The sequence below is a fragment of the Epinephelus lanceolatus genome, chromosome 22 (genome assembly GCF_041903045.1).
Source record: "Epinephelus lanceolatus isolate andai-2023 chromosome 22, ASM4190304v1, whole genome shotgun sequence".
Classification (NCBI taxonomy): domain Eukaryota; kingdom Metazoa; phylum Chordata; class Actinopteri; order Perciformes; family Serranidae; genus Epinephelus; species Epinephelus lanceolatus.
This window is the reverse complement of record NC_135755.1, coordinates 3723346-3751338: the sequence shown is the minus strand read 5'-3', so window position 1 is coordinate 3751338 and position 27993 is coordinate 3723346. Positions and strand designations below refer to the sequence as shown.

The 27993-nt window shown below is 43.0% G+C and overlaps 2 protein-coding genes and 1 long non-coding RNA gene across 3 annotated transcripts in view; 1 reads left to right on the top strand and 2 right to left on the bottom strand.

Annotated features, from left to right (window-relative positions):
• Positions 1 to 27993, bottom strand: part of LOC144459733 (uncharacterized) — a 42465-nt gene that overhangs the window by 11513 nt on the left and 2959 nt on the right. The window lies entirely within an intron of this gene.
• Positions 32 to 27667, top strand: LOC144459891 (butyrophilin subfamily 2 member A1-like). Its single transcript, XM_078164694.1, has 3 exons — positions 32 to 180; positions 7563 to 7910; positions 27459 to 27667. The coding sequence occupies exons 1-3, from the start codon at positions 132 to 134 to the stop codon at positions 27665 to 27667; spliced, it is 606 nt and encodes a 201-aa protein (XP_078020820.1). The 5' UTR covers positions 32 to 131.
• Positions 20657 to 21922, bottom strand: LOC144459742 (uncharacterized). Its single transcript, XR_013488550.1, has 3 exons — positions 21432 to 21922; positions 20893 to 20957; positions 20657 to 20768 (listed from the first exon to the last, which is right to left on the bottom strand). It is a non-coding gene; the product is annotated as an uncharacterized LOC144459742 (long non-coding RNA).

The window sequence follows — 27993 nt, the reverse complement described above, 5'->3', positions numbered from 1 at the left end:
ATGTGAGCTCCGCCCACTCATGAGACAAAACCAGCCCCTCCAGCGGTTTCTCAGCCAGTTCACTTCACACACAGGACTCACCGTGTGCCAGACAGAAGACACAGCAGCAGATCAACATCCTCTCAGCTCTCATGGCTCCATTCCTGCTCCTGTTGTTCCCTCTGTGTGCAGCAGCTTCTGGTAAATATCAGCTTTTATTGTAGTTATGTTTTTCCGTTTCAAAACCAAAACAGAGCAACAGAAATCACACGTTTTGTAGTTGTTTTTTTGTTTGTTTTTAAATTAAAACAGAAGAACGTGTCTTTAATCTCTTTGTTTTGTTATTGTGATATTTGGATAAATTCGGGGAATACTGGGAGACCTGCAGAGGAACTTTTGAACTTCGCAGAGGAGCGCTCCATCTGTGAACTCTTCCACCAAAAGCGTCATGAGCGTCATAAGCGGCCGGCAGCCATTCATTTTCAATGCACGCTGGCGACGAAGGGCGTCAGTGGCGTCGGCTGCAGCGAGCGGCGCGATGCCACCCAAGCTCATACAGGCTATATGACTGTGTTTATTAGCGTTATTTTAATTGTGTAATGAAAGTCATGGATAATACATAGTGAAGACATAAATGATAGTATATTTGTTCATCCTTGTAAAGTGCACAGCTGGTCAGCCTTGATGGACACATCTGCAGCGCCTGGCCCCGCCCCTTTGGCTGCTGCAAGAGCCTGCTGGACCTGGCAGTGTGTGATGAAGAGGAATTGTGCACTTTTTGAAAAAAGCATGAACTTTCTTCCATAGTTAGTACATACCATAAGGTTTATTTTCAGATGTGGAGGGAAGTCAGATTTGACCTCTGAGGCCCTGGAGAGGTAAAATTCAAGATGGCTGCCAATAATATTCAAATATGCTTAACTTTGGAACCAAACACAGTAGAAAAACATTTAAGGTGTCATTTCCCACTAAGTGCCCATTCAGTTAGTGATACTTCTGAGATCAATGGAATAAAAGAAAATGCATTTAGGTCATGGTCAAGGTGAAAATTTGCTTAAAAACCCCCCAAAATATTTCCCCCTCTTTTTTTTTTTTTTTTTTTTTTAATGAACCCCAAAACATATTTCAATTACTTTTTACTCTCATGTATTATTCAGTAATTAGTTATCATTTACTGGGATGTGTGGTTATTTTTTCCTGCTCATCAGCACATCATTATCAGCAGATGGCCCTCTAGAGCATCAGTAGCTAATGCCAGTAGCGATGTAGTCAGTAGGCAACATGATGAGTAGGCTACAGTATGCACAAGTGACGAGACAGAAAGCACTTCTCACCTAAATATCCTACCAGGTAAACTGACTGACTGTGTACAGACAATGGCCGTGTTTCCCAGTTAAGAGAGATCTTAAAGGTGCAAAAATCATTTCACCGCTAGGTTTGCTGTTGTGCACTGCATGTAGACATGAGCCACACCTCCCTCTACCTCTGCTCTTTAGTCTGGCTACATTTTACAATGCTATTTGCAAATGTTAGCTGGGCTGCCGGACTACTCACCTAACACAAATGTAATGCCTGACCCATTGCTGGGACCGAGCCGCTAATAACTCAAGCTCCGGACATTAACCCATGCTACCATTGAAACATTAAATTTAATTGTATCGACATAGCGACGTGTGCTTAATGTTACTGTAACACTAAAATAGATATTTGACTCCATGTTGTTACTTAACGTTACCTGTCCAGGAGAAGAAGAGCTAGCTCCGAGTCAGACTGTAGCCCCTTTAGCTCTCGCAGTGCTCTCCACCTTGGAAATGCAAGGCCAATGTTAATTCAGGTTCTGTCCCTTTCTTTTTACAACAACTTCTTCCCCAACAACCGTTGTTTCATTTATTTTTTTTTTAAGATTTTTTTTGGCATTTTAGCCTTTAATTGACAGGACAGACGAATGTGAAGGGGGGAGAGAGAGGGGGAATGACATGCAGGAAATGACCACAGGCTGGAGTCGAACCCGGGCCCCTGCGGCAACAGCCTTGTACATGGGGCGCCTGCTCTATCCCCTAAGCCACCGATGCCCCACGACTGTTGTTTCTTTAGAGGTAATGTCAGATCCTGGTCGTCTTCAGGTGAACGTTTGGTTCCGCTCTCCGCCATTTCATTTCAAAAATATGCGCTGCCATTGCTCACTGGCTGTAGCCTTTTATAGGGAGGGAGGGCCAAGGGCTCTGAGAGGAGGGAGGAGGCGGTGATTCACATGAACGTGCAGCCAGACCAGCTTGTAAACAAGGAGCTGGAGATCAACACAGAGAGAGGGTGTGTGAGGTCATGCTATACTCCAGATGAAATTACACCTCTACTTCTTCACATAGTGTTTTTTAATTCCTTCAATCTAGAAATGATGAATTTCGCTTATTGCCCCTTTAAGACTTAAGAGCACACTTAAGAACGTCTTTGGTAAGAAGGGTCGCTGAGATATGAGTGTTTCCCAGATGCGTTCTTAATGCCATTCTTAGGGAGCGATCTCACTGAGATGAAACGCTAGAAACGCGACACCAGTAAAACCATTGTTTTCCTATGATACAGCGCGTCTGACCAGCATTCAAGCGTCTTTTTAGACAGGCGTTTTTGTAGACGCGTGTTTTTAGACGCACATAGATGCTGAAAAATTAAAATATTTTCAAATTTTTGAGTGTCAGGCGCCAGTAGCTAGCACGCGTTGAATAAGCACTTCCAGCATTTCAAGTGTCTTTGAAGCATCCATGTCTCTAGCGTCTCATTTCTGTGTGATTGCCCCCTTAGGATCGCTCTTAAGATCGCTCTTTAAGAAGCTCTTAACAGGAGCTGTCCACGACAGCGGTGCTGAAACTAAATCAATCGATGTCAGGCACATCGATCACCCACCATTTCATCAGCGCATAAGTCACACACAACGTTGCTACCTAACGCGCTAATTCCCTGCTGCTCGTGTGTATGTGTGTTCTAATAATTCTAATGGAAAACTGAGACTATAAATATTTGTTAATGACATATTTTCATGATGAAAACAAGACTACAACTAAATAAGAAGTAGTCCTAGCAAGAGAATCATGAAGAAATATATTATATTTAAATAAAAAAACACAGACGCCTTTCTGAGGCCGGTGCCGTCTCCCACCACCTCCAGGAAGCTCCCCACTGCGTAAAAATGCAGCGTAGCCAGGCACTGCACCTCCAGGCTGAGGGCCAAATTGCATTGTGTCTCCGGATGTGTGGAGACACTAGTTGATGAGGCGTTGTATCTCGGTACTTCATTTGGACAGCCCGGTCTGACAGCACGTCCAGTGGGCTGAATTGCTGACACACATGCATTTACATATACGGTTTGGCTTTGCACACGGCGACGCTGTTGGTTAGCAGCGAGAACATGCTGTAAAGCAGCCATGGTATCTCACACATGTGTGATGTGGCAACGCCTTTATATAGAGTAGCGGGTGGAGCGTCCCTTGATGAGGTTCCAGCTGAGTTCAGTTACACCTGTCAGTTGCCTGATATCTGAATGTCGCAGGTTTGGAGGGTGGATGTGTTTCTGTTGCGCCCTGAGGCATTTTTTGGATGCGGTAAACTATTTCCTATGTGCATGCAGATGTGGGATATGTGCGGACGAATTATGATAAATGATCGTCATGATGATTCATTTTATTTGTGTGCCTGATGTGCACAGCACATATAGGAACACATTTGTTATTCCTCATACTTATTTTTCTTATTATTATTTTTCTTCCGCCAGATTTCGGTGCATAACTTGTGCCACAGCTTTGAGCACACAGGCTCTACATAAAACATATAGATTCAGGATTCAATATGCACAGTAAGGACACACGTTTCCCTGCAGAATGAAATTCGTTCTTTTCTGTCACCAATTAATGCTATACAATATAAATCTGAAGTATAAAATAGATCAAAATATATACGCTGCGCAGTGTTTCAATATCTCCTTGCTTAGTGTAATATTAATTTGCCTGCCGCGGCTGGATCTGTGAGCGTTTGGTCGCTAAGAAGACTGTTAAGAGTGGGTCAGCTCGATCTTACAACTCCTTCTTAGTGAAAGATCTTCTTAAGCTAAGAGCGATCTGGGAAACGCGTTTTTCTTTCACGGGAGGCTTAAGAGCATTCTTGAGTAAAGCCTCAACATGCAGATACATTGAATTTGATTGTAGCCGGGAATGCCTGCCTAGTTAGTTAGCTAGTTAGCTTCTGTGGTTAAAAAAAAAAAAAGGCGGGCACTGATCAAAATAATTCTGCTAGCTAAACTAGAAGACAGTCTGGAACATACCTGAGCTGAAGTCAGTTGAATGATTGAACAGCGCATGTTCTAGAGATTTCAGCTTGGTCATTTGTGTGAAGTAGGACTATAGCTGAATTAATGGTGATAGCAAAGTAGCCTAGTTCAATACTGTGCCGCCGGTATCAAACAGGCTTGAGAGCTAATAGCTGGCATCTAAATGTAGACGTGTTATTACTGATTTCAAAGCAAGTTTCAGTATAAGAAGCATAGTTGGCCTACTGAAATATTGTAAGTAAATACATTTTTAATGATCATTATCATTACTGTTATTATGTTGGAAATAAACCATCTTTTTGCACCCTTTATCTCACTCCGTCTGCATAATTTGACCATGACTTTGACCTAAATGCATTTTCTTGAATTCTGGTGATTTCAAAAGTATCACTAACTGAATGGGCACCCTAAATTTAGTGGGAAATGACACCTTAAATGTTTTTCTACTGTGTTTGGTTCCAAAGTTAAGCATATTTGAATATTATTGGCAGCCATCTTGAATTTGACCTCTCCCAGGCCTCAGAGGTCAAATCTGACTTCCCTCCACATCTGAAAATAAACCTTATGGTATGTACTAACTATGGAAGAAAGTTCATGCTTTTTTTCAGATAAAAATTTATCTGCTAATCCGCTGTATTAAATGGAGTGTGGCAGACACTCCTCCCCGAGTGTCCGTAACCATGGCAACGATGACAAAGCGACTGAAAACTTGCCTTACACTATGTCTCGTGAAACGCTTTGATTTCATTATTTCTCATTTCACATAGGCCTACACACATTCGGAAAAACATAGTGTGTGTCTTGCCACTCTGTAAGAGTTCACAGATCTGGGGCCTCATGTACAAAGGGTGCGTACGCACAAAAACGTGGCGTACGTCCTTTTCCACGGCAAAGTTCAGATGTATCAAGAGTGAAATGTCCGTGGAAATGTGCGGTGCCTCACGCCAACTTCATGGTTGGCGTACGCACGTTTCTACAGCTGTTGATCCTTAGGCGACACTTAGAGGTGATGCTGGGAAACTGTTATAATAAATAAATGTGAAAACAATTAGTCCTCAGAGTGATGTGCACACCAGAGACACATGAACAGTTAACACTGATGAACAATAACACACCCACGTGTTTGCAATTAGATGAGTGGATATAAAAGCATGCGCAAAGTGGTGCCGAAAATACTGTTAACAACAACGGCTGTTTTAGCAGTATTTGCCGCATTGGTTCCCGAGGCCAATCCTCCTGGAACTGTGCGCAGAGCTGCGGCCGACCTTGGAGCGCGATACGGCGAGGAGCCATGCGCTGCCTGTATCCATACAGGTGCTGACCACACCGGGACTCCTAGCAACACAGGCATTCCAGAGGGAGCTGGCCGACCGATCGGGACTGTGCCACTCGACCCTGAGCCGAGTCATGCCAGCTGTGTGGGACGGAATTATCTGCATGTCAGCCAGGTATATCAAATTCCCATATGCAGCTGAACAGGCCAACATTAAAGTGCAGTTTGCAGCCAGAGCCAGTTTTCCAAATGTTAACGGAGCTATCGACTGCACACACATTGATATAAAAGCGACATTGCAGGATGGATTTGTTTTTGTCAACAGGAAGCATTTTTATTTGATCAATGTACAGATCATATGTGATGCGCAAATGCAATTAACCAACATTTTGGCGAGGTGGCCTGGTTCAATGCACGATTCATAGCCTACATTCTGAGTAACAGCGTGGTTGGGAACAGACTACAAGCTGGCACTGTGCGTGATGGGTGGCTTCTTGGTGAGTAAATAATTTATTGGTTTAATTGTCCTAATATTAATCCCCCGATGCGCACTTAACATGTGCACCCCCAAATATTATCCTGTCGTCACAGCATCAGTACTAGTCAGTGGTTAAAGTTAGTGACTTGCTGTTTGTTGCTGGTTAAACTACAGCTTCAGAGCTTTCTAACAAGCCCCTGATTGTCTCTGTGTGTAAAGTACTCATGTCAATAAACCCATGCGTAAAGTGTGACATTTCTTAATCAGCCTCACCTTTTCCCCGGCGCACTTACAATGGTGTGTGATCCGTGTAAGTGGTGTATAAAAAACAAATGGAAACTGTAAATCCAGTTCACATAATTATTTGTTTGCTTTGAATTGACCCCAAGTGACTCTCTGTCCCCCCACCTGTTTTGGCCACACTTTGGCGGTGGGCAGCCCTCCTCCGCTTCATGTCCACCTTAATGTCAGACCACTTCTTTTTTAATTCTGCGTGGGTACGCTTTTCTGACCCCACAGCATTGACAGGCTCACACACACTCTCCCACTCACTCCTCTTACGTTTAGTATTGATGCCGGAGGACAGCGTGCCAAAAAGTACATTTTTGTGCGCCTCCACTTAAATGAGTAGCGTCTGCAGTTCGCATTCTGTGAAGTTTTTCTTTTTTCCCGCCTTACTCATTCTTTTGTTTTAGTTTTCTGATCGTGCAGAGAGGGGAATCTCAGGTGCAGGGTTCATTTAAATATGATTTGCATATTTAAATGGGGGCGTGGACAGGGAGGGGTCGGGTACTCCAACATGTGCGCTCAATTCCACGTTGATTGGGATGTACAAAGGAAATGTGCTTGGATTCATGTGTACGCACAGATTCATACATCTGGATATTTTTGTGCGTACGAAGTTTTCTGGATTTAAGCGTACGCCATGTTTCAGTAGAAAATTCACACAAGTCTTTGTACATGAGGCCCCTGGTCTGCATAAGGGTGGAGTGCGGTCATAACGAGGCTACATAAGGTGAGGATGGAGCGCTCCTCTGCAAAGTCAAATGTTCCTCCGCAGATCTCCCAGTATTCCCCGAATTTAAACAAAATAAAGAGATTAAAAACTTCATTTTCACGTTCTTCTGTTTTTCTGTTCTGGTTTTAAATCAGAAAAACAGAAGAACGATGGGTACACGAAAAGGATTTTTGTAGTTAATAAGTGTTGTACTCAACTTTGTCAGTGACTTCAAACACAAAGGAGTGATCATACAAACTGTACAGTTTGGAGAGAGGTTTGTAGAGGAGGGGTGAGACAGGGGGAGGAGCATCAGGCTGTGCTGTGATTGGCTGAATGGTGACAGAGTTAAGTGATGACGTATCAGATGAACCTGTGGTTAAACACAAGCAGAGTTTTTGGTTGAAGTGTGAAACAGTGAGATCAACTCAGAGAGATGTTTATTAAAGACACACTGAATGAACTGAATGGTGTGTGTGTGTGTGTGTGTGTGTGTGTGTGTGTGTGTGTTGTTTTTCAGACCAACATGTGACAGTGCACCCTGGAGATGACGCCACCCTGAGATGTGAGGCTGCTGATGTCTCCATCTTAGTTGTAGAGTGGACCAGACCTGACCTGGAGCCACAGTACGTCCTCTTATACAGTGATGGACGCTCAGACCCAACCAAACAGCATCCATCCTTTACAGGCAGGGTGGAGCTGGAGGACAGAGAGCTGAAGGACGGAGACGTGTCTTTAACTCTGAAGAATGTGACCAGCAGAGACTCTGGAACATACGAGTGTCGAGTTGTAGCAGGTGGATCAAGACGTAGAAAGAGAGCCATCATTAAGACTGATCCAATCAGAGTCATCTACCTGGAGGTTAGAGGTGAGTGTGTGGAGCTCAGTGTGTGTGTCTGTGTATCAGGTTGGAGCTGCAGTTTATTCCTGAGAGTCAAACATCAGAAATACACAAGACAAATGAAGGCTGTTCAACTAATCACACATTTACTGACTCTGATTTATTTCTATCTGCAGATTTAAAGACACTCCACTCGTCTAAACGTTGGACTGGGAGCAGTTTTTGGATATGTTGCAGTGCTTCTTTTACTGTAGTGTTTGCTACAACTTTAACTGTATAATAACAGTAGAAGTATGACTAATGACTAATGATGGCAGCAGCAGCAGGAGGCATCTGGCAGGACCACGGCAGCAGCACAACCACACACGTCACGCTGTCCAGGCACCGCTGTGATATGAGTTAATCTGAGAGACAGTGGAGCACAAAGGCTCCGGAGAAGAAGCCGAGTTAGTGACATCCAGAATGGCCGAGTTAGCAAGATGCAGTAATAGAATATGAGAGAGAGAGAGAGAGAGAGAGAGAGAGAGAGAGAGAGAGAGAGAAGGAGAGAAGGTGCCCGGTGTATTATAGGGGGGTCCTCCGGCAGACTAGGCCTAAGTCAGCCTAACTAGGGGCTGGTACAGGGCAAGTCTGAGCCAGCCCTAACTATAAGCTTTATCAAAGAGGAAAGTCTTAAGTCTAGTCTTAAATGTGGAGACGGTGTCTGCCTCCCGGACCGTAACAGGAAGATGATTCCACAGGAGAGGAGCCTGATAGCTGAAGGCTCTGGCTCCTGATCTGCTTTTGGAGACTTTAGGGACCACGAGTAACCCTGCGTTCTCAGAGCGCAGTGTTCTGGTGGGATAATATGGCACTATGAGCTCTCTAAGATATGACGGAGCTTGACCATTTAGAGCTTTATAAGTTAACAGTAGGATTTTAAATTCAATTCTGGATTTTACAGGGAGCCAGTGCAGAGAAGCTAAAACAGGAGAAATATGATCTCGTTTCTTAGTTCCTGTTAGTACACGTGCTGCTGCATTCTGAATTAGCTGGAGAGTTTTTAAGGACTTACTAGAGCTACCTGATAATAGAGAGTTACAGTAATCCAGCCTTGAGGTAACAAAAGCGTGGACCAATTTTTCTGCATCTTTTCGGGACAGGATAGGCCTAATTTTCGCAATATTACGCAGATGAAAAAATGCAGTCCATGAGGTTTGTTTTAAATGAGAATTAAAAGACAAATCTTGATCAAATATTACTCCGAGGTTTCTTACGGTAGTGCTAGAGGCCAGAGCAATGCCATCTAGAGAAACTATGTCATCAGATGAAGAGTCTCTGAGTTGTTTGGGGCCAAGAACAATAACTTCAGTTTTGTCTGAATTTAACATCAGGAAATTGGTGCTCATCCAGGTTTTTATGTCTTTAAGGCAGTTATGGAGTTTAGTTAATTGATTACTTTCTTCTGGCTTCATAGATAAAAACAACTGTGTATCATCCGCATAACAATGGAAATTTATAGAGTGATTTCTAATGATGTTACCTAAAGGAAGCATATATAGAGTAAATAGGATTGGTCCGAGCACAGAACCTTGTGGAACCCCAAAACAAACTTTAGTACGTAAGGATGATTCATTATGAACGTGAACAAACTCTCCTTAAGTAGCCTAGTTGGGATGGGGTCTAAGAGACACGTTGATGATTTAGATGAAGAAATCACTGCGGTCAATTCTTGAAGAGAAATTGGGGAGAAGCAATCTAAATATATATTAGGTCTTACAGCTGTGTTTGAGGTTAGATAGGTACTATCTGAGGACAGGAGGTCATGAATTTTGCCTCTAATAGTTAGAATTTTGTCATTAAAAAAGCTCATAAAATCATTACTGCTAAGGGCTAAAGGAATACAAGGCTCAATAGAGCTTTGACTCTCAGTCAGCCTGGCTACAGTGCTGAAAAGAAACCTGGGGTTGTTCTTATTGTCTTCTATTAATGCTGAGTAATAGTTTGCTCTGGCATTGCGGAGGCCCCTCTTATAAGTTTTGAGACTGTCTGTCCAGATTAAACGAGATTCTTCCAGTTTGGTTAATCGCCAGTTCCTTTCAAATTTTCGCGATATTTGTTTTAACTTACGGGTTTGAGAGTTATACCAAGGAGCGAACTTTCTCTGCTTTGTTAACTTCTTTTTAAGAGGAGCTACAGAGTCAAGTGTTGTTTGCAGTGAGCCTACGGCACTATCGACTATCAATTCGGGAGAGGTTAAAGTCGGCACGGGAAACCTGTTACTGAAGGTATTGGTATTGAATTTAACGACGAAGTAATCTTTTCCTTAAATTTTGCGACAGCACTATCTGATAAACATCTAGTATAGTAACTGTTGCTGAGTGGCGTGTAATCAAATAAAAAGAAATCAAAAGTAATCAGATAATGATCCGATAGCGAGGGATTCTGTGGGAAGACTGTTAGATTATCAATTTCAATTCCATACATCAGAACTAGATCGAGGGTATGGTTAAAACAATGAGTGGGTTCATGTACACCCTGACTGAAGCCAATGGAGTCTAATAATGAGATAAACGCGGTAGCCAGGGAGTCATTATCAACGTCGACATGAATGTTAAAATCGCCTACAATAATAACTTTATCTGATTTAAGAACTAAACTGGATAAAAACTCTGAGAATTCAGATACAAATTCAGAATACGGGCCAGGAGCACGGTACACTATAACAAATAAAAGTGGCTGCGAGGTTTTCCAGGTCGGATGTAAAAGACTAAGAATGAGGCTTTCAAATGAATTATAATCTAGTTTAGGTTCAGGGCTGATTAACAGACTAGAGTTAAAAATGGCTGCAACTCCCCCTCCTCGGCCGCTGCCTCGAGGAATGTGGGTATTATTATGACTGGGAGGAGTGGATTCATTGAGACTGACATATTCATCTTGACACAGCCAGGTTTCAGTGAGACTGAGTAAATCAATATGATTATCTGATATTAATTTGTTTACTAACACTGCTTTAGACGATAGAGACCTGATATTTAACAGTCCGCATTTAATTCTCCTGTTTTGTCTTTCTGTCACAGAAGAGGTTTTAATTTTTATGAGGTTGTTATGCACAACTCCTCTTGGTTTAATTTTAGATTTAAATAATTTAGGTGGTCGGGGGACAGACACCGTTTGTATAAAACTATGAAAACTATGGCTGGGTAACTGAACTAGAAGCTCAGAGAGGCGTATAGAACTGCGACTCAGAGTCCTGGTCTCAACTCTGGGTTGTCAGGGATTTAAATTACTAATAAAGTTTGCCAGGTTCCTAGAAATGAGAGCAGCTCCATCCAAAGTGGGATGAATGCCGTCTCTCCTAATAAGACCAGGTTTTCCCCAGAAAGTTTGCCAATTATTAACGAAACCCACATCGTTTGCTGGACACCACCTGGACAGCCAGCGGTTAAATGATGACATGCGGCTAAACATGTCATCACTGGTCAGATATGGGAGGGGTCCAGAGAAAACTACGGAGTCCGACATCGTTTTTGCATATTCACACACCGAGGCAATATTAATTTTAGTGACCTCCGATTGGCGTAACCGGGTGTCATTGCTGATAACAATCTTACTGAATCCACGTTTAGCTTTAGCCAGCAGTTTTAAATTTGATTCAATGTCGCCCGCTCTGGCCCCAGGGATACATTTGACTATGGCCGCTGGTGTTGCTAACTTCACGTTCCTCAGAATAGAGCTGCCAATAACCAGAGTTTTATCCTCAGCGGGTGTGTCGCTGAGTGGGGAAAAGCGGTTGGAAACGTGAACAGGCTGGTGGTGAACCGTGGGCTTCTGCTTGGAGCTGCGCCTCTCACGAACAGTTACCCAGCCTCCCGGCTGAACGGGAGTTACCGGAGGACAGTTAGCAGAGGCTAAGGCTATGCTATGTGGCTCCGCACTGGCTACAGGGGGCTGGCTAACTACCGCAGCTACTGAATGGTTTTCCATGGTGTGGAGCCGCGCTTCTAATTCACTAAGCCTCGCCTCCAACGCAGCAAATAAGCTGCACTTGTTACAATTACCACTGTCACTAAAGGAGGCAGAGGCATAACTGAACATTTGGTACACCGAGCAAGAAAGAGCAGAGGGAGAAGCCATCGCTAACTGTAAAGCTAATGTAGCTACCAAGGCTAATAACATGCAAACAACAGCTAAGAGATTAGCAGGGAAGTCGTAGAAAGGAGGAGAGCTATAAGTGCTTAAACAGAACCAGTGTGGGTTAAGACTTGAAGTAGACGTTAAAGCAACTGAAGTGAGAAAGCAGGCTAGTAGAATTCACTACAGCAGTACAGAGACGCTGTCACAGAAACACCGGAAATGACACAACTCGCTTACCGCAATACGTCTGCGCCTCAACAGATACCTCATGTGTCCCTCTGCTGTTTGAGACTCTTCAACGTAATGGCCTGTTTTAACCAATCATGTCTCTCCTCCATGAATCACTACCTTATCATGTACAGTGTGTGAACAGAATCTGTCATGTTTTAATCAATAACACAACACTGAGGAACAGAAGACATGTTGACTTCATGTCACTGATGACATGTTACAGTGTATGTGTTACTGTAACAGCTGATCATTGAGGTTTTTAAGGCCAAACAGCTGCTCAGTGTCATTAATGTGAAAGAAGTGATGTTGTTACAGTGTGTGTGCAGAATGAGTCAGACAGGAGGCCTCGGCTTTATATCATGACTTTTAAACAATGTGCTGAAGAAAACTTAAATGTGTTTAACTGAAGCTCTGTAACTGACACATGAAGCTGACCTGTCTGGACCTGTCACTGTAAACAGACATGATTAAATGGAGGTTAATGCTGCTGCTCACAGTGTTCACTCTGCCCCTCCCCCACCATCTCACTCTGAGACAGGAAATGGTTTCACTCCCTCTTAATTGTCAGTAGAGACTGACCTCAGCTTCTCTCTTACACAGTGAATCTGAACACGCTGCTGTAGTTCCACATCAAACGACAGTTCATCTGTTTGTGTCAGACTGAACTGATCTCAGTGCTGTTTACATGATCCACTGATGCACAATATCAACATGTCAGTCCAGTTTGTCAAGTATCAGCATGACAAATCATGACTTTGAATCTTTTTTCTGATCATGTTCATTGTGTGTGAATGTGCTGATTATTTCCTCCATTAATGGACTGATTGTTTGGTTTGTAAAAACAGTGAAATGAGTGAGAAATGTTGGTCACAATGAGCCAGAGACCAAAGTGACTCCTTCATAATGTGGTGCAGTCACATGTTCCCTCTGACATGTGGTGGAGCAGAAACACACAGAGCCATGAGAAGAGAAAACACTCATGTGCAGTGTAAATGACCCACAGTGGTCTGTTCCTGTGAGTTGGCTTCTTTTCACAGAGGGAAGCTATTTGTTTGTGTGATAAAGACCATGATGTGTGATAAAACTGAAGCTGCTCAGAGAAAGTCACAGGCGTGTCTCTGTGTGCAGCAGTACAGACTCCACCTCCTCTCTGATAAACACTCTGCAGGTCTCAGCCTGTATCTCCATGGTTACACTGGTTTAACTCCAGATGTGAAGGCAAATATGTAACTTTAAGCTGAGAGCTGATCAGCAGAGTTTAACTTTGATAAACAGTGTGATAACAAAGACACACACTGTGGTTCTCTGCTTCATTTCCTGTTTCATGAGTTGTCACTGAACAAAGAAATAAAGAGTTTCATCTGTTTGACGATTCACTGAGAATAAAACTGACACTGTGTTTTGATTCAGAGCTTTTCACTGTGTGTTATTACAGTTTTTCTCAATTGTTTACACGCAATTTTGAAAACAGGGCTCCTTTTTTCAGAATATTCACACAATTATCCAAACACCACACTCAGTTTGCATAACTCCTAGATTGTTTGCAAAATGACACACTTCAGTCAAAACATATACACATATTTATAGAAATGCTGTTTTGTTTTCATCTCACTAACACAGTCTTGAAATGATCAGACACTATTGCAGTCAGTTACACACTACAGTGATCAGTACAAAATACATTTGTAAAAACCCCTATTTTAGGAAATAGCTAGACTTTTTTGCCAGACATTTTTATGTAAGGGATAATTTAGATGACAAAAAGATACTGTCACACCCACAACATTCTTCATGATTACTTTGAGGTATACAGAGAAAGTACACAAACACAACAAACAAACACAACACTGATTGCAGACTGCTGCAGACTGAAAATATTTATTTCTTACCATACTCAGTTACAGTAACAGACCAACAATGAAAATCAGAACAAAATAGTAGTTTTTCTTACTACTGTAAAGTGTAGACAAATAAAAATTCCTCTGTTGGGTTCAGGAATGGGGAGTATGGTGGAAGGTATAAGACTGCAAATTCAGGGTGCTCATGGAACCAGTTGTGGACCAGAGCAGATCGATGGAAAGATACATTGTCCCAAATGACAATGTACTGCATGTGGTCCACTTGGTTTACAGTAAGCACCTGTGTGCTTCCACACCAGGTGGATGTGATCATCCAATTCTCTCATTAGGTGGTCGTTGGCAAGCAGGGGCTTTGTAATGAGAAGGAAGTAACCTCACAATCCTTATCTGTGTCTAAGGTGTGATAATGCGTGTAGAGCTTTGCAAACAGTGTGAAGCTGAGTCTGTGCTTATTGTTGTGCAACTATGGACAGGTGTTTTGCTTCTTGAGTGTAAAGAGTTGTTAATTGTGTGAAAATTTTCATTTTAGTGCGTAAACAACTGTAAAAACTGTAAAACTTATTCTGGACAGACTCTGGAAGAGATTAGTATCAGGCACAGAGACCAGCTGCAGCATTAACTCCTCCTCCTCCTCCTCCTCCTCCTCTTCTCTCTGAGCTACTAGTTTCAACCTGTAAATGATGTTTGAATTCCAAGTGGAGGAAATAATTCAAACATGACCTCAGAGCTGAGCAGGAGAGTCAAAGACTGACAGTCTGTTTACTGTAACAAAGACATGTGATGTGGTTCCTGTGTTTGTGTTGTGCTTCAGGACGTGCTGCTGGCTGTGAGCCAAGTTACACTGAACGAACAGACCAAAGACGTGTCCTCAGTCATCTCTCTGGAATGGCTGACATGAAACAACACTGTATTCCAGGAGTTTTCCCTGCGTGTTGTTGTGCAGGTTGAAGACAAAGTGAGACACAGACTCATGAAGCAGGAAGAGATGAGTAACAACAGCAGCAGCATCTTTACTGAGCAGTTAAACACACACACAGCACTTTGACACTTTAGTCCTCAAACATGTCTGCTCTGAACACACACACTCTGACTTGTTCACACACACTCTGACTTGTTCACACACACTCTGACTTGTTCATACACACTGTGACTTGTTCATACACACTCTGACTTGTTCACACACACTCTGACTTGTTCATACACACTGTGACTTGTTCATACACACTCTGACTCGTTCATACACACTTTGACTTGTTCACACACACTTTGACTTGTTCACACACACTCTGACTTGTTCACACACACTTTGACTTGTTCACACACACTCTGACTTGTTCATACACACTTTGACTTGTTCACACACACTCTGACTTGTCCACACACACTTTGACTTGTTCACACACACTCTGACTTGTTCACACACACTTTGACTTGTTCACACACACACTCTGACTTGTTCACACACACTTTGACTTGTTCACACACACACTTTGACTTGTTCACACACACTCTGACTTGTTCACACACACTTTGACTTGTTCACACACACACTCCGACTTGTTCACACACACTCTGACTTGTTCACACACACTTTGACTTGTTCACACACACTCTGACTTGTTCATACACACTTTGACTTGTTCATACACACTTTGACTTGTTCACACACACTTTGACTTGTTCACACACACTCTGACTTGTTCGCACACACTCTGACTTGTTCACACACACTTTGACTTGTTCACACACACACTCTGACTTGTTCACACACACTCTGACTTGTTCACACACACTCTGACTTGTTCACACACACTTTGACTTGTTCACACACACACTCTGACTTGTTCACACACACTCTGACTTGTTCACACACACTTTGACTTGTTCACACACATGTTGTTTGTTTGTTTGTTGATGTATTTGTATGTACATGATAGTTAAATGTGTGTGTGAAGCTCTGTGTGTGTTTCTTGCTGGAACTGTGTGTGTGTCACACTGAGAGTCAAACTGTGTGTGTGTGTGTGTGTGTGTGTGTGTGTGTGTTCACAAACGTCATCCTAAAATCATGCAGTTAACCCTCTTCATCACTTCAGTCTCCTCCTCATCCTCACTGTGGACCATCTGGACTAAACACAGTGGGAATCAGCTCTCAGATCACATTTACCTCTTCATCATGATGAAGACTCCATGCAGCTGTGTCTGACTGGGTGTGTCTGTTTCACATATTTGTCTTTTAGTGTTAACACAGTCCTGATTTATGAGGATGTGTCTGTACACAGAAGATCTTTAACGTGTGAAAACAAGTTTGACCTTGTGATCAAATGTCTGAACTGAGCTGAATGGTGAAGTAAAACCTTTACTCCAGTAAAAGTAACTAACAACACTCTGAGAATACTCTGTTACATTTAAAATGTTACTGTAGTAAAAGTATGATCAGTAGAATGTACTTAAAGTATTACAGCACTGCAAAGCGTTGTCTGTGAGTGTTGTAGTCTGCCACTGTAACAGCAGGATGTTACTGTTGGAGTTGAGGTGGAGCTCATTTTGAATTATTATCTATCCATCTTCATCCGATTATCCAGGGCCAGGTCACAGGGGCAGCAGGCTGAGCAAAGCACCCCAGACGTCCCTCTCCCCAGCAACACTTCCCAGCTCCTCCTGGAGGACCCTGAGGTGTTCCCAGGCCAGATGAGATATGTAATCCCTCCAGTGTGTTCTGGGTCTGCCCCGGGGCCTCCTACCAGTGGGACGTGTCTGGAGGATCCTGATCAGATGTTGATCCGCCGACGCTAAGATTACTTTCAGTCGCTCCACAGTTGTAGATGTTGTCAGAGTTGGGAGGTTTGCCATTTCGAAATATCGTGAGTAGTAGTCTACCACCACAATATAATGGCCATTCCTCCACTGAAAGATATCAGCTGCGACTTTTTGCCATGGTCGTGCTGGTAGGGGTGTGGCCATTAAAGCCTCTGTCTTTGTCTGTGCATACTGGCAGCAGATTTCACATCTTTCCACCAGCTCTTTGATTTGTCTTCCTGTCTTCCTGGCCACCACAGGGACTCTTGTGCCCTTGCTACACACTTAGTCACTCCCTGATGACCTTCATGTAGTCTTTCCAGCATTTCCCCTTGTATGCGTCCAGGGATCAGAATCCTCACTCCTTTGAGAAGCAGGCCCTCTGCCATATGAATGTCATTTCTCTCTGGCCAAAACGGCAGAAGGTGCTCGGGGACGCTCCTGTGAGGGGGCCAGCCTTTCTCTGTGTGTGTCCTCAGCTGCTTACAAACGCTGCCTGTGTTCTGAGCTTCCCTGATATGAGCTAGTTTAGGTTCAGTGGCCGGTAGATGCCGTAGAATATGGTCATGTAGGCACAGCATTCATGTTCCAAGCTGCTGTTGGCCTCTCTGTTTTCTAGTCCTTCAGGGGCTCTAGAGAGAGCGTCTGCAGTGACGAGTTGTTTGCCTGGGACATACATGATTCTGTAGCTGAACCTCATCAGTCTTAGCCTAAATCTGAGGATTCTTGGAGGTAGATCATCTAGGGACCGAGGGCCTAGCAGTGAGATTAATGGTTTATGGTCCGTTCTCACTGTGAAGTCCAGGCCTAGCAGATATGAGCTGAGTTGCTCACAGGCCCATGTTGCTGCTAGAGCTTCTTTCTCTATTTGTGCATACTGGACCTCTGTGGGTGACAGGCTCCGTGATATGTACACCACTGGTCTCCACCTGCCGTCTGCTTGCTGCTACAGGAGGACCGCCCCAAGTCCATATGAAGAGGCATCCGCCAATACCATTGTCTCTTTCTTAGGACTGTATTGTGCTAGGATTGAGGGTGAACTTAGCTCTTTTTTAATTTTTTTGCGTCCCATGTCCAGGTGCTGTCGCTTTTTAACAGGTCACGTAATGGTTTCGTGAGGGTTGGTAGGCTGGATGAGAACTTGCCTACATAATTCACCATTCCCATAAAACGACGGACCTCTTCCACATTGCGAGGTTCCGGCATTTTCTCAATGGCGCTGATTTTGTCTGGATCAGCCTCGATTCCTGTTGCGCTTACAGTATGTCCTAGGAATTTCACTTTATCCGTTGCAAACTGACATTTTTCATTGAGAGTAAGGCCTGCTTTTTCACACTTTTTAAGCACTTCCTGCAGCCTTTCGTCATGTTCAGCTCTGTCCTTTCCATACACTAAGATGTCATCCGCATGGCACAGAGCGCCCTTAGTCCCTGCAATGATTTGGGAGATTCTCAACTGAAAATGTTCAGGTGCGGAGGAAATACCAAAAAGGTAGCCGCTGGAAACAGTATCTTCCGAAGGGGGTAATAAAAGTCGTTAAAGGCTGTGATTCTTCATGCAGAGGAACCTGCCAAAAACCAGATGTTGCGTCTAGTTTTGAGAAGACTTTTGCCCCTTGTAGTTGTGCTAATGTCTCATCAACTGCGGGTAATATGTGTCTCTCCCTGCAGACACTGTTATTGAGTCGGGTGAGGTCCACACATATTCGGGGTTTCTTATTTGGTTTCGGGACCACCACCATTCCTGCGCACCATTCAGTTGGCTCCTCGATTTTTCTTATGACCCCCATTGATTCCATCCTGCTTAACTCTTCTTTAACCTGGTCCTTCATGGGTAATGGGACCCTGCATGGAGCTGAGAGTGCATAAGGAATCACTCCCTCTTTTAGTTTTATCTTGTAGCTTCCTTGTAGCTTTCCCAGCCCTGTAAACACTTTTGGGAACATAGCCTTGTACTGATGGCTCTGTCCCCGTTTCTCCTCCTGAACTGAAGCTACTTGTTGAATCAGGTTTAACTGTATTAAAGCAGGGAGTCCCATTAGTGGCATCACTAGGTTTGCTACAATGTACACATTCTGCTTTGTTTCCTTTCTTTCAGTTTTCATGTGTGCCCTCACTATGCCCAAAACCTTTAATGGGTAGTTATCGGGACCTTTAATCTTTTTAGGTGGTTTCCTCAGCTTGCCGTCCCGCTTTCTGGAGTACATGGAAGCTGGAATGGCTGTCACTGAAGCTCCTGAGTCCAGTTTAAACCTTATCTGCTCTCCATTCAGGCTGATATCTTTTAACCAGACCTCATCTTTTTCTTCTGTGTTAACTGTCCCCATAAATGCTATGTCATTTTCTGTATCACTGTCCACTATAGCTTCTACTCTTTCAATCAATCAATCAATTTTATTTATAAAGCCCAATATCACAAATCACAATTTGCCTCACAGGGCTTTACAGCATACGACATCCCTCTGTCCTTTGGACCCTCACAGCTGATCAGGAAAAACTCCCCAAAAAAACCTTTTAACGGGGAAAAAAACGGTAGAAAGCTCAGGAAGAGCAACTGAGGAGGGATCCCTCTTCCAGGACGGACAGACGTGCAATAGATGTCGTACAGAACAGATCAGCATAATAAATTAACAGTAATCCGCATGACACAATGAGACAGAGACAGAGAGAGAGAGAGAGAGAGAGAGAGAGACAGACAGAGAGAGAGACAGAGAGAGAGATGCAGGTAATGACAGTAGCTTACAACATTCATGAAAGTAATAATATAGTTATAGTTCTGGCTACTGTGGTACAATATGTTGAAAGTAAATATTAATATCTGGCAGTATACTTGTGTGACAATAGTCATATGTGTATAATAACAGTAGAAGTATGACTAATGACTAATGATGGCAGCAGCAGCAGGAGGCATCTGGCAGGACCACGACAGCAGCACAACCACACACGTCACACTGTCCAGGCACCGCTGTGATATGAGTTAATCTGAGAGACAGTGGAGCACAAAGGCTCCGGAGAAGAAGCCCAGTTAGTGACATGTAGTAACAGGACATGAGAGAGAGAGAGAGAGAGAGAGAGAGAGAGAGAGAGATGCAGGACAGACGGTAATGACAGTAGCTTACAACAACATTAATGAAAGTAATAATATTATAATTATAACTCTGGCTACTGTGGTACAATATGTTGAAAGTACATATTAATATCTGATTGTGTTTTGGAGACTTTAGGGACCACGAGTAACCCTGCGTTCCTATTTTTTTACTCACAGTAGGTTTGCCGCTTTCTGACACCATGGAGAAGGTTTTATAATCCCAAAAAGAGTCAGGAGACTTCAGGTGTGTTTTTCATACCGCTGCTCAGGGGCGTTTCTTGGGACTGAGAACATTGGGGGCTGAGCCCAGAACCTTATAGGGAAGTCTAGGGGATCCTACCTGGGGAAAAAAGCTCTATGCTTTCTTGAGCCTTATTGCGTCTTGTCTACAGCCAAATACTGCCAATATGTACTTCAAAATGTGTCAAAATAAAATTATATTATATTGATAGAAACAGGATGATGCACTTATAGATAACACAGGAATTAAAGCCAAAAAAATAAATATTTTGTAAATATTTTGACTGAAGCCAAGTCATATTCCCTCTCAATTTTTAAAAAATGTTAGAGGTTACATGATTTGCGATTTTTAGTTTGCTTTTTTTTTTTAACACCAGTTGAGTGATGATGCCTACAGACTATATCAGGAGCCATATTTTCCCCAAAAAATGCACATTACATGAGTCAGTTTAATTTTTGGTATTTTATTTTTCCTTCCACCCCTACTGTGTTGTGTTGCACCTCTGTCTCTGCTGCTCTTTTTTCTCCATCTGCTCATTCCTTCCATCCTTTGAATCTGCTGCCAGAAAAACAAAGAAATGTATACTGAATGACAACAAAACATATTAAATGAAATATTTTAAAAACATTTTTTTTCACTTGGACAATTTTCAGATAAATGTCACTGAGTGTTACTGTACCTTTCACTTTTCCAGACTGCTGCTGTTTCCCTCCATGACTCATGTTTCTGTCTGTCACACATCTTCTGAAAAAACAAAACAAAAAAAAAAAACAGATAAACAAACTGATTTCAGGCACACACAACAACATTGACAAATATCTACATGAATAACTGTATACATGCAGGCAAAATGAGATAGAGGTGCTCGGCAGCGCTCGGCAGCCCTTCGGAAGTCCTCGGGAGTTTTATTGTGAAAGCTCAGCTTTCACAATAAAAAGAAAAAGGCCAACACTTCAACCCACACAGCAACGTTAGAAGGACATAACAACAGTTACGTAGTTGTGTGCGGTATCTTTGGTAACTTATGTGAGAAAAATATCTCTGAATTTATGTGTGGGAAAAGTCGCCAGCCGTACCGAGCCTTCAGGGATTTTCAGCCCGCCTAAGACCGTCTATCACCGGGGAGGACTGTTCCGCAGCTCCGCCGGCACGCCCCCCTAACACTACACGTTTCACATAATTTTGAAGGAATAAACAGAATTTAAATTATTCATTTACCTGTTTCTGGTAACGGCTCCCCGGAGACGTGAGCCTCAGCTGAGTCAGCCTCCTTGTTTTTGAAAAAACGTCTTATATCCATGATCTTTCGTGTTGTTGCTAAAACGTCTCCCTCCAGCACGCCAACGGTTTAGATACCGGAAGAGCCTGGTGATGCGAGGCTATCAGCCAATAAAACACGGATGCTTCACGCAACCCCTCTCTCTGATTAACCAGTCTCAACGTCATCCTGTGTTGCATTCAATGAAAATGGAAAACTACACCTTCTTTAGTGGCTCGTTAATGTACAGTTATCATTATTTCTTCTGAAGTTGAATTATCCGGGGCTTAAGAAAAAACGTTCGGGGCTAAAACCCCGGATGCCCAGGCCAGGCGACGCCACTGCCGCTGCTTTACTCCAAGCTTCACATTACCCCTGTTACCTACGTCAACACTCTCCAACATAACTTCCAGGCACTGCCTAGCGGGCACAAGTGTTATTACACTGAACCTCAGTACAGCTAGCGACTAGAAAATGAAGGTCTGGCACCAAGCAGGCTGAAATTTTGACGCATAGGCTATAGCCATTTCATTCATTTTCAGTTTGTAATGTCCCGCCTCGAGCTTGGGCATGGACGTGAGCTTGAACGTGCACAGTCACGCACAGCACACACAGCAGGTCGGGCGGGGCCGTTTGGGTTGGGTTGCCAGGTACTACGACACAGAAAACACCAATTTGACTCATATCACTATGAAATCAGGAGAATAGCGGGAGAAATTACCGACTGGGAGCAGTGCAGGAGAAAGGGTTGAAAATAGGGAGACTCCGGCGTAAATCGGGAGTGTTGGCAGGTATGCTTCTGTCTTTAATGTATGTATCTATAAAAGTCCCTCCGGTTCATGTTGTCAGAACCCGGCTCTTAGGCCATGACACATACTGGAGAGTGATGTTAGATCAAAGGATATTTATTGTAACAAAGTAAAGTATGGAGTGCGGCCAGTGATGTAGATGTGAGTGACGTGAAGCGAAAGAAAACAAAACAAAGGCCAAAGCGTGGGTGGAGGGGGGTGATTCCAATTGAAATAACAGCCAGAGTAACACTGGGGCTGATGCCTTCAAGAACAGGAAAAACAGTCACTGGTAAACCACAATCACTTCAGTGCTTCGGGGCCATCAAAAACCATATCATCTTTATTTCTTTATGAACACTGAACACTTTATTGTGTGTGACTGTGTTTAATGTTCAGGAGAGAAAAGGAAACACCTGCCTTCATTAATCAGTCATTGAACGCACCTCCTGTCAGACACCTTGTTTGTTTGTTTATTTGTTGAGTTTTGTTTGTTTGGTGAGGAGTGTGTTATCACACTGAACATGTCTGATGTTTCCTGTCATGAACACACACACACACACACACACACACCGTCCTAGGTGTGTGTGTGTGTGCTGATTGAGGCTGACATGCTCCTGCTGGATGATCCTCCTGTTCAGGTGTAGCAGGCTCACAGTGTGACATCACACAGGTGAGAACAACAACACGCTCTCTGTGATCTCTGTTGGTTCACATGTTGAGGAGGTCATCACCATGGAGACGGCAGGTCACACAGAACATGGACACAACTGATCAGCTGACATTGATTGATTGATTGATTGATTGATCAGTGAGTGACTGAGACAGTGGAGCTGCAGTACGACTCAACACCAGCAGGGGGCAGAACATTAAGCTGAGAGAAGTCCTGCAGGCTGCAGAGCGACACATATGAGTTCAGTGTGTGTTTGAAAAAGCTGATCGATCAATAAATGTGTGACAGCAGCAGATGTCTTTAATGTCTGATGTGCACTCAGTGCCCGATGCTGCTTCTCTGACACCTGAACCTGACCTTTAAATGTGGCGACCTGATGCAGGTGATCACTTTGTGATGTTGCTGCTTGTTTGAGTCTCACATGAAAAACAGGACCTGATGATTTCTGATGTTCAAACTTCTTAAAGAAACTTTACACACTGGATAGTTTCAATAATTCATGGACTACAGAACAAAACCTCTACACACACACACACACACACACACACACACACTGAAGCTGTTTGTATGAGTTTCCAGCTGCTGACTGATGTTGGTGCTGTTTATAGTCTGCGGTGTGTTTGTTCTGTTGTCTGCACCGAGCAGTTAGCCACAACCAAACCAGAACAAGTCAAATGTTCCATGTGTCAGCTTAGTGAAACCCACAGAAGCACACGAGGAGGACAGGCAGAGATACCAGAGTTTATTGATCCTGCAGAGACACCACTTGATATCAATATTAGAGCAGTAAAGTTCATTATTATCAGCAGCTTCTGTTCAGTAGAAACATGTCGGTGTTCTTCACCCTACTGAAACACTACCACCTAAACAAATAAGTATTTAACAAGTTATTTATCCAAAGAAAAGTAAAACAATAATGTGTAAAGTGAAGCTGTTTGTCTCTCTGTAGCTGCACCAGTCTCATTTAACTTTCACATATAGAAATAAGAAATAAATATGCTGTGTGGTCTGCTGATAACGATGGCGGAGAGAGCCAAACGGTCAAAAGTGTGGCTTTACATTACAAGAGTTGATGCAGACACAGTGCGTTGTCACAAGTGTGACAACTGTTTTGCGTGTAAGGGCGGCAACACTAGTAATTTGTCAAACACCTTGCTAAAGTGGATCATATTCAGACAGAAAGATGTACAGGGTTTGACTGCCCTAGCACAGCTAGTTCGTCTACATCCAGTCCAGGTTTGTAACATTATGCTAGCAGCCAACACGTGGAGTTAATAACCGTTAGCTATTTTGCCACCCTATTTACTAAATAGGGTCTCAGATTTGGGATTTTATTTGTGTATTTTTCAGATACTTCTAAATACATGAATATAACCATAATTATAGCCTGGGCTGGGTGCATGGGATTCCCCCCCCCTCTGGTCTATATATCCATAGTGATTAATGTTACATCACATTATAAAATGCCTAGAATTCCTAACATACCTAGAATACCTAATATTTTTACTTGTAGGCCAGATTTGTTTATGTATGCTGCAGTGATTTGTTTTCCACAGAGCTCTACAGTGCGAGCATTTTACTGCATTTGCCACTAAAAATAGTTTTGTGCAAGTAAAAAATCATTCAGGAGCACGCTGTGCGAGTACAGATTTCAACCAGCAGCAGTCGGCTGTGGGTTGAACGGGGGTCACAGACACAGACGAGAATGTATTCCTGTCAAATACGGCGGCCATAGTGCTCCACGGCGCAAGATAACAGCTTACCGGCGACAGAGAAGTCCGGCTCAAGGTCCAATATTTTCCTCTTTGTTGAAGTCATGACTGCCCAGTAGTACCTGAACAGCTGAGCTGTGGCGGCACACAGGTATGTGATGTGTCAGAGGAGAAACGACCCGTTCACATTTCTCTCTTTGTGGCAGGTAACGGTCCACAAACCTCACCGCACTTTAGGGACTGTTCTTTACTTATGAAGGGACTGTTCTTAACTTGTCAGGGGAGGAGGGTGGCTGGTTGATTTTTATTTATTTATTTATTTTATTTTGATGCCCCCTATGTTAATCACTTATTGATGCTGTTTTTGAAGTATGAATAAGTCAATAAGTAAGTTATTCCATTGAAATATCATTGATGTATTATAGAAAAGTGATTTATCTTTTTATAAATGACAAAAGGCACATCTGCCTCATTTTCGCTGTGGTATCATGATACTACTCAGAACCATGATACTTTCACTGGTATCGTACCGTGGGTCCCAATATTGGTACCGTGACAACACTATTATTTTATGTATTTTACATTTCAAGTTGTAAAAAGTAAAATGTTTTGTTAAAAAACTATTTTGTTGCATAATGAGAATTGAGAATAATCAATTTATGTCCTTAATTTTTTTTTCTTCCTCAAAAAGTATCGATAAGTGTAGTAGTACCGTTAAAATCTTAACGATACCCATCCCTAGTGTGTATATATACAGCCAGGTCTATAATTATTTGGACAGTGATACAGTTACTGTGAATGGCTAGGATAAGAGGAGGGTAGACCCGAACATTTTAAGGTGGATTACCTTTCCTGTCATTCATGTAAGACTTAAAGGCGCTGTATGTAAGAATGTGGCCAAAACAGTTACTGCACTCAAATTCAAAATACTGCCGCGAGTCGTGTCCGCCCCCCCTCCCCTACAGATTTGAGGTTGCTGGACAGCGACACGCTGGAGACTGATTTGTTTGCCCACGGGCAGCTGCCGTGGCAGGGCTGCGTTGCCGCGTCCTTGATCTTCGGTTTTCCAGCGGACCGCTCGAGCATGTCCAGCTTCTCTGCTGCTAACACTGCTGCAGGGATACAGCTGAGGAGGAGCCGGCTGCTAATGCTCTGATACAGTCTATGCTAATGCTATGTACCGGGACACTGCTAATGCTGCTTGCCGTGCTGCTGTAGCTCAGTCGTAACTGTAACTGCTGCTGAGACTCTACTGACTGTGTGACTGGTAGATGGCGGCGGGTGGCGCAACAGGCCAAAACACAAATTCAAAACATAAACATGATTTGCGTACCGTAAATTTTTTTTTTAAATGCGAATATTCTGGCTGTACTATTGTTGTCGGTGAGATCAGTATGTTATATGAACATTATTCCTTAGTCTCTGTGACATATTAGGAGGATTTTATGACTATTTGCTTTAGATTTCTTACATATAGCTCCTTTAAGTTACTGTACCTTCTGCTCATTAGCAGCTGTTTTGATATTCAGAGGGAGTGCCACTACAACACATAAGCCTAGATTTAAATGAATACAATTAATAAAAGTTTCTACATTATTCATACACTTAAAAAACAGTAAGAACCCATTTTCTAGAACAAGACATTGTTTCATTACTCAGGTCAGAAATAATATCTCCATGAATCTCTTCACAATAAAAGCTGATATTTACCAGAAGCTGCTGCACACAGAGGGAACAACAGGAGCAGGAATGGAGCCATGAGAGCTGAGAGGATGTTGATCTGCTGCTGCATCTTCTGTCTGGCACGTGTCCTTCATCCTGTGTCTGAAGTGAACTGGCTGAAAAATGGTTGGTAGGGCTGGTTTTGTCTGAGTGGGCGGAGCTCACATCTGGGGTTACTGAGGACACGATATCAGACCAGGAAGAGAACTGAAAGTTAAAGTCTTCCTACTTCAGGCGTGACTTGTCTCTGTGACGCGTTGAACAGCTCATTTAGTCAGACAGTTCACTTTAATAACATATGAACATGTTTATTAGAAATAAGTTGTCAAATCCATGAGATATCTACAGCTATATACAGCTCAGCTTATTGAAGAATATACATGTGTCATTTCATGTTCCTGTTATGTTATTGAGCTGATTGATACGGGCTGGACAAAATATTAGAGACACCTCTCATTGTAACTCAGTACTCAGGCACCTGTTGGTTTCGCCCATCACGCTATAACTTTTATCCAGTCAACTTCAGAGACTAGTACTAGGCTACTACGACACCTCAGATCTCAGATTTTCAGATTTCAGATTGCTTTATTGATGAATCGATGACGAAGATGGATAAAAGTAAAACAAGTGACGCCAGTGGGCGAAAAAAGAGAGAAAGGGAGGAAAGAGAGGCAGAGGTGGTTATATGCAACGTTTTATAATCAGAAGGCAGAAGTGGAGACAGACAGACAGACAGACAGACAGACAGACCCAGCAGAGGAGAGCTGTGACATGTGTGCCAAGTTGTAAGTCCAGTGTCAAACAATAGTCTGTATTACATTTTATTAAATTCTACAAATCTGGCAGCTCTCCATTATCTTTCGCCTCAAATGGCAATCCTTATCTGTGGCTCGCCATCTAACAAGGAGAGAAAAGGAGAGGGAGAGACAAGCGTGTGTCTAACTGTACCTAACTTGTGAAGTTTTTGTTATGATTATGTGACATATGTTTGGCCCGCCAGGAATGGTGTGGGGGCATGTCAGACTTGTGCCCAGGGGCATACAATCTGCCTGAGAGCTTCTTCAGCACACAGACTACATAGTTGATCTGCAGGTGCAGAGAAGGAAAACTACATGGGTGGAAACACAGAGAGTGAACACCCCGTAAATGGAAACTTCCCTCGTGGACACGTTGGACTGGCAGCAGGAGTTGTTGCAGTGCTTCTTGTAGCTGCTGCAGTGTTTGTTGCTGTCTGGAGATATAAGAGACGTATGTACCAAAGATCAACACAGCCTGCTGCTGATGAAGCAGGAAACAATTAGCTCTTGTGTCACTCTGCTGTTTGAGACTCTTCACCATGATGGTCTGTTTCAACAATTATGTCTCTCCTCCATGAATCACTACCTCATCATTTACAGTCAGTGTGAACAGAATCTGTTTTACTGAAGTTTTACTGACAGATCAGCTTTCATTTTATTTTTCATACATCAATGAAGTATTTTGAATTTTGTACTTGTATTTCTACTTTTGTCAGAACAACACTTCACTCCAGTAAAAGTACTGTGAATATAGAGGCATTTCACTGCAGTAAATAATTCTCCCTCCATGAATCACTACTTTATGGTGGAGAAGGGTTTGTGTACATGTT

Coding starts and splice junctions, on each gene's coding strand:
- LOC144459891 (XM_078164694.1), top strand. CDS start 132: ATGGCTCCATTCCTGCTCCTGTTGTTCCCTCTGTGTGCAGCAGCTTCT. Junction 181..7,562: donor TCTGTGTGCAGCAGCTTCTG/GTAAATATCAGC, acceptor GTTGTTTTTCAG/ACCAACATGTGACAGTGCAC. Junction 7,911..27,458: donor CATCTACCTGGAGGTTAGAG/GTGAGTGTGTGG, acceptor GTTGATCTGCAG/GTGCAGAGAAGGAAAACTAC.